General features: G+C 42.4%; 1 protein-coding gene across 1 annotated transcript; it reads right to left on the minus strand.

The window, feature by feature from the left end:
• Positions 1-2,876: 2,876 nt before the first annotated feature.
• Positions 2,877-7,445, minus strand: LOC101155710 (deoxycytidine kinase). The gene is made up of 8 exons (XM_004076643.4): positions 7,219-7,445; positions 5,631-5,749; positions 4,019-4,102; positions 3,829-3,938; positions 3,604-3,751; positions 3,351-3,466; positions 3,167-3,266; positions 2,877-3,094 (listed from the first exon to the last, which is right to left on the minus strand). The coding sequence occupies exons 1-8, from the start codon at positions 7,316-7,318 to the stop codon at positions 3,068-3,070; spliced, it is 804 nt and encodes a 267-aa protein (XP_004076691.1). The 5' UTR covers positions 7,319-7,445; the 3' UTR covers positions 2,877-3,067.

Raw genomic sequence — 7,445 nt, forward strand, 5'->3', positions numbered from 1 at the left:
TACTCGGAGTCAGTGTCCATGGTTACTTACGATGTGAACCTAACCTGGTCGGGAGCAGGTTTTATTCTCTAAACTCAAGGTTTCTGCCGGTCCCCTCCCCTTTTTGAAGACGAAGCGGTATTTTTTGCTTTAACCTTCATTGCCCAAATTTCCGTCACACAGAGACGGTCTAAGTGACAAGAATGGCTTGTCCTTTTTTGGAGGACCCAATAGACGAGGAGGCTGCATTATTTCGTAGAGAATTACATTTACGTTGTGCGAGGATTTTGAGACCTAGACTCGATTTTCTGTCATTTCCCCATACGTTTTTGTTTGAGCGTTACCGTTTTTCGTTGCAGTCAATTACATATATACAATGAAAACAACATTAGATATCTATTGCTATGTAGATGTTTCATATGTCAAATATTGTCAACAAAGCCTACATTCATGACATGCTCAAATTTGACCTGATTGAATTATGTTTTTATACTTCATTTTTAGCTGCTGCCATGTTCTTTTAATTCCTGCAGGATTGCATCTACATGAAAATGAAATCAGAGACATTGAATTAGATTAATGTAACAATTACTTTTTGGAAACACAATTTGCTAGTACTGCTTACTTTCTTAATCCCACATAAACCTATACCACTTGATCAATACAAGGGTAGACATAAGCTCACTTTTAAAAACACAATTGCATGTATTAATATTAAACTGACCAACGTTTGCAAGAGGGGAAGGTTAACAAAAAGTCCTCTAAACATTACCGACGTTAAATACATTTTCCCCCAGATTGGTTCTGTACACTGTGCAGCATTTCATGCAATTACACCAGGAATAACACTTCAAAAGTAAGTAAGTATTTCACACCTTACACTATTTAAAAAGTTATTAGTCAATATTTTATAACAATGATTTAAATGCAAACTTCTGCATTAACTTGAGCAGCTATGTTTTCCCACGCTAACTGTCTCTGTTTTGCAGATGCAGCGGTGTTGCTTTTCTTCTGGAATATGTGCTCATATTCACTGTAACTCTGCAGCAGCACGTCAAGTTCAGCTGGCGAAAAATATGCAGACCTCTTTTTTTCCACGGTTGCCATGGTGACTCGTAATATCTGCGCTCCATTGATAATGGCTTCTTATAGTCGCACGCTCACCTCCGAATCAGTCCACTCAGAGTTGATTGACCTAACTCCGATCAGCTTCTCTGAAACAGAGAACTCAGAGTTGTTAATTTCTCGATTGACCAACTCAGAGTTCAAGTTTAACCTCAGAGTTGGTTGAATCCCCTTTCTGAAACAGGCCCCAGGACTGCTGAAGATGCGGAAACTTGTAAAAGGGAGATGAAATAAAAACAAACGATTCTAAATCTTTTTTCCCTGAAATATGATCTGAGACTGGGTTTGGTTTTCAGTGTTATGATGGTGTTCTATCAGAAAAAAGTAATGTTGCTTTTATTGAACAGAAACAACTTCAACAAATCAACAATTTGGTTTCGTTGAATCTTTGTCATCTGTAAAAAAACAAAAAATGACTAATGTTTTTAGATTTTTTTTCCAACTGAATTTCTTGTTGCAGCATTTTAATGTGACAAATAGTTTTTTCAGAAACCGGAAGCTAAAAAAAAAAACTAACCGCAAAATTGAGGCCGTTCAAACGGGTCTGTGACATTAAACCGGTCCGGTCTGGAAAAGGTTGGAGAGCCCTGCCCTAGAGGACTGCAGCACTCCTGAGAATGGAGACGCAGATTTCATCTTCCAGCAGGACCTGACAACTAAAGGGCGGAACGTTATTCTGAGTGATTTGACCTGATCATGACCTCTGTCTTTACCTTTCTGCAAAAACAGAGAAGTAAATGGGGAAAACTCCTGTTTTTGTGTTTTATGAACTGGAACCCCAATTTATGAAACAGGCAAATGCATGAAGTCCATTAATCAGTGGGCACTGAGTCTATATTCTATATAAGTTTCGGTTTGTGGATGGAAACATGGACATTTTTCCACGGTGCTCTAATTTTTTTGAGAAGAGTTGCATGACTAAAACAAATCATTTTGGTCAAGAAACTACAATCGAAACCAATTTAAATTTTCCTGTCAAAATGATTTACTAGGGGAAGTATTTCACTTCAATGTCACAAATGTGCAGAAAACATTTCAGATGTCTCTGATTTCAAACCGTAAATGTCTATCAGACCGGTCTGTGTCCCTGAAGCTGAAAAAGTGTGATGGAGAATGTGAAATCTGGGCTTTCACTGCTGCCTGCTCCACAGGAGGAGGTCTTGAGGACGTCTAGTTTGTTCTGCATTCGGTGGAAATGAAGTGGCAAAGTGATACTTTGGCATCAGTGCAGTTCGGGCGATGAGATGAAATCAAAGAGGGCGACTCACACTTCTGAAGGCTCCGCCCACGGCTAGGTTTCTACCAAAGAAAAAATGTCCATCTCAGGAATCTAAACTCTAGATTTAGTTTTTCTAGACGTCTTTTGGAGAATTTCAGGCGTGAATTTTAAAAGGAAACTTTAAACGGATGCAGCTAGAGACAGAATCATCAGGAATAATAATTCTATAGGTTTCAGGGTTGGACATCTGAGGACCACTACGGCCTCTGTGTGCAGGTTCTTCTGTGTTGCTTCTGCACCCGGTCAATGTGACATAACGTACAGATGGAAATTTTTCCGCGTTGAACATTAACGCACCACGAGCCAGAGTTTAATAGTCTAGTCAGACATGTTCGTCTCTGCAAAACAAACTGACCCGACGAGACAAAGCAGAGCCACTGACCCCCGAAGGCCTTAATCGATCAGTAAACTGCTCCATGACATTTAAGTTTTTCTTTACGCTAATGATTCACTGCTGCTCCCCCCCCCCCAATGACAGTCAATGGAGACAGCAGCTCTGCAAATTCATTTATTTACACTACAAAGACATCATTGTGATTACAGACTCTGCAGGCCTGGAAAGGCCAAGTGATGACAGAAACTGCACGGTAAAAAAAACATTTAAAAGCAGTTTAAAGTTTAAAAAAATCTGTCCACCAATCAGAAGAAGCGCTGCTCGGATCCCGAGCTTCAATTGGCCAAAAGTCACAACGTGGACAGAAAGTCACGCACCTGAAGACAGAAAGTAAGCTGAGTAAAGCTGTCACAGTAAACGCTAATACGTTCTTTCAAAATAAAGCCAACCTCGTCGATGATAGCTTCCTGTTTAATGCCATCGTTTTGGAAGTCGTCCTCAACGTCCAGAACCAGAACCGGAAGATCAGCAAGGTAATCAAAGTCCAGCCTGCGCAAAGGTACACGGGTGTAAATGACCACGTCCAAGTACACACACCCCAACAAAACGGAGCGTGCTCAGAAACACAGGTACCTGAGGTTCTTATGGTGGAGCCACGACTCGTGCCTGAAGTGAAGCTGCTCAAGATACTCCAGAGGAAGGCCTTGCTCCTCCTCACGGCCACGGTGCAGCAGCCTCTGCATGCAGCGCTGAGACCACAGAGACAAGCCGTCACTGACAAAAGCTGCAACACGGTGTGCTCTTCGACTGCTGCACACGCAGAGAAAATCCCTGGCAGAGACGCAGTTCAGGTGTGGTCACACCTTCACCACTAGCATTGTGTTACCTGTGGCGAGGCTCTCAGGTAGATGATGGCATCAAGGGCGATGTCTGCCTCAAACTGGTTTAGTAGCCAGGTGTGCCAGTCCTGATAAACACTCCATTCCGTCTCGGTCAGGTTACCGTTCTCATACAGGCTGGATGCAAACACATACCTAAACACAGTTTTGCCGTTACAACAGGCAGACTTTCTTGCCGTTGCCTGAAGTCTCCTTGCTCACGTGTTGGGTACCTGTCTGAGTATACAGAGCGTTCGTAGAACTGAACAGGGCTCTCTGCCTCTTCAAGCTTGGCTGATGGAGGCTGAAGTTGGGCGCGGACCCTGCTGAGGCATGCGTAGCTCTGCAGAGAGGTAAGGTGGGCTGTGACCGGCGGGCACTCGTTAGCATCATTTGCTAAGGCAGATCATTTGATGATGTTACCTGGAAGGTGTAAGACCATCGGCTGGGTTTATCATACAACATCTGCAGTAGATTTCCACCACTCTTCTGTGAAGAGCTTAGGTCCTAAAGACAGAATAAAATAGTCAGAAGGTGACAAATTCTGAAACAGACAGGAATATCAATCAGTGACCAGGTGTTCAAAGACAGGTAGGTACTAGTGAAGGAACTTGGCCATCTGTTGGACTTGAGGTACATTGACAAACACATATATCAGAACTTGTGTTCTTTTAACACAAGGATTTGTGTCAGTGGGTTTTTTTCACAAGGACAAATTTGTGTTACCAAAGCACAAAATGATGCTCCACTTGTACATTTGTAATACAGAAGCACAAATTTAGTTTACAGTTGCAAATCCTTACATGTGTGGACATGCAGACACAGTCATGCTGGGGAACCATTTGATGGTTTAATTACATCTAAAATGATATAAAAAAATAAATAAAATCCTGTCATTGGTGCAAATATGTGGTTTTTTAATGACTCTGTTGTCCGATGAAGCAGGGAGGGGAGGCAAGGTGTGGGCAGTAGTAGTCTATCTTTACACAGATAGACCGCGTTGCCAGATTGGGCAGCTCTCCGCTCAAATTTAGTGTTTTTTTGTGTCCAATCTGGCAACACTGCAGACAGCTAGACATCAAACTCACACACAAGTAAAGTCAAGGTTGTTACTGTACATATAACAGAAAAACTACGACCAAAGCATAGATGTCATCTCGCTGGTATCAATACTTCACCTTAGTATCGATACTTTAGATACTTCTCTCAAAGAGAAGAACCGGTTTGTCCTTTGTGTTATGCGGCAGTGGCGGCGGTCAAAAGAACAATTGACCTCAGCATCGTCACACCAAACTGGGGGTTAAATATAGTAAAAAAAAAAAAAAAAAAAAAAAAAAAAAGCTCAAAGAAAAACAGCAAATTGTGCAAAAGCTAATAAATATGATTTCAGCCGGGTGTGTTTAAGAAGGACTCAAACCAAAAACCAAGCAGCAGTGAAAGAAAACAAGGACTTCCATGGACGGGGTGGTGGAGAAGGGATTCATCTGGTGTGCTCAAGGTCGGGGCAGAATTCCCCATCAAGTTCTGCAAAAACTTGACCGATATAGTTGGGAATTAAGCCAACCCTGGTGTTTTCATTTTGACTTTATTGCATACCATACATTTTTAGTGGGTCAAAAAAGTATTTAGTCAGCCTCCAATTGTGCAAGTTCTCCCACTTAAAAAGATGAAAGAGGGCCTGTAGTTTCCATCATAGGTAAACCTCAACTATGACAGTCGAAATGTGATTTAAAAAAAAAATCTAGAAAATCAAATTGTCTGATTTCTCAAGAAATTATTGGTAAATTACGGTGGAAAATAACTGTTTGGTCATCTAGAATGGGCCAAAATACCGGCAACAGTTTGTGAAGACTTACAGAAAATGTTTGACTGCTGTCAGTGTCAACAAAGGGAATGTAACAAAGTATGGAGAGCATAAAACTGTTTGACAAAAACTAAAAAAATTAAAACTAAATCTAAATTGGCACAGATTGGGTCGGGGTGGGGGGTAGCAGTCCAGTTGACCTTTCATAACGTGCAGGAGTTGGAAGCTCACCTGGTAGACGTCGTCGCTGTCATTCTGGACATTACACCACTTTCCAATGGGTTCAGGGATCACCTCCCAATCTTCTGAGGATCTCTGCAGGAGGCGCACGAAGGTGGACTTGCCTGCAGCTAAACACACAAAACACACACACAGCCATAGAAACCTGTAAGTGGTTGTGCTATGTGAGAGTACTATATAAATTAGTATTAACGCTTTCTAAATTATTAACCAAAGCCCGGATTTTGGCTCTATAATCAGCCATCATTTGGATTTTTCTTTTTGTCTGCATCTGTGTCTTTCTGTGTCTGTTTTCTGTCCATGAAAGCAGCGTTGAAGCAGAAACAGTCCCCCAGAGAAAAAGGGTGAAGGAAAAACTAAAGTTCATTCATCAAGACACTCATGGACTGTTAGAATGACTGTATACGAGGACTGGACTGAGTGACCCCTCCCTCCTGGCATTCCAAACAGGAAGTACCTGCTGGCTCCAAAAACTCAAAACCCCACAGACTTCTATAGAGAAATAACAGCTGTTAGTCAGTCATTCTATATTTTAGAATAACCATTCGTTCATTTTTTTTTTACATGTGCTTGATAATCCTCTTTTTTCCACGATATTTTTTCTGTAGTACAAGTTTTGACCTGACCAGTCAGATGTCTTGATAAAAGTAGGCGGTCTCATGTGAAACATTCGAAACGTTTGACAGATTTTGTGTAGCCTTCCCGTCAGTGGTGGGTGTGGCCCTCCAACAAGCTCACTACTGATTAGAGAGAGAGAGGTTGCGATAGAAATGTTGACCAATTCGGACCGACATCGTCTGGCTCCAACATGGCGGAGTCCATACCGTGAAAACAAAATAATAAAAAAGACCTGAATTGACTTCATTTGGTTGGAGCTGGAAGTAAGGAGTGATGTCACACTGGCTCAGTCCAGGTCTCGTATACAGACAATGGTTAGAAAACACAATGCTTCCGCAGAGAACAGGCTCTCCTGCAGCACAATGAACTACATTATTCTAAACCTCGTCCTCACCTCTTTCCTTTATGTATTTTCACAGTTCTTTTTGGCACTTTCTAAATCTACATGTCACAGAAGAAGGAAAACATATTTAAATCCTCTCACGCTGGTAGACTGTCATTAATCTGCATGAGAAGGCTTTTGCTGCAGAAAGTAGTTCCTCTGCTGTATTTCTGCTCAGAGGAATCAGCCACGTTGTCTTCGTCTCGTCTTTACATTCACCTAAATAAGCAGCTCCATAGAATTTGACAACAGAAAACATTTAAATACTAAAGTGAGGCAGCACTGAATGATAACATGGAGTGGTCGCACAAACACACCTCAGATTAACCTTAGGGGGGTTCTTTTAGGATATTTCCAATAAGTCATTATCATAGTAAAGTTTTGTAAACTATTCCTAAAAGTATGAACTATCTCAGATGATTTACTGATGCCTCTTTTCCCAGAAAGTGTCTAAACGCTGTTCCTGAAGCAGGTTCTGGCTCAGTTCTTCCTAAATTCCCTGCATAGTTTCCTCCTTCGTTGCCAGCTGTTGATTGGAGCGGGAACACAACAAGGTTCCGGTTCGGGCCTCGTACTCACCGATGTTCCCCTCGATAGAGACCTTTTTCAGGCGGCAGAAGCTGCGGTCCTGCGTGGGGGACCCGGTGGAGCCGCGCAGCCTCTTTGGCGGCGTGGCCATGATTCTGCCGCGGTGTCGTTTACGGGTTCCGACTCGGACGGATGAGAGCTGCTGCAGCCTGCGTCAGGCTGCACGCGGGAACCAGACTGAGCGCGCGAGCGCGCAGCCGCCTTGAAATTAAAAGCCG

Source organism: Oryzias latipes, chromosome 14 (genome assembly GCF_002234675.1).
Source record: "Oryzias latipes chromosome 14, ASM223467v1".
In the NCBI taxonomy this organism is placed as follows: Eukaryota; Metazoa; Chordata; class Actinopteri; order Beloniformes; family Adrianichthyidae; genus Oryzias; species Oryzias latipes.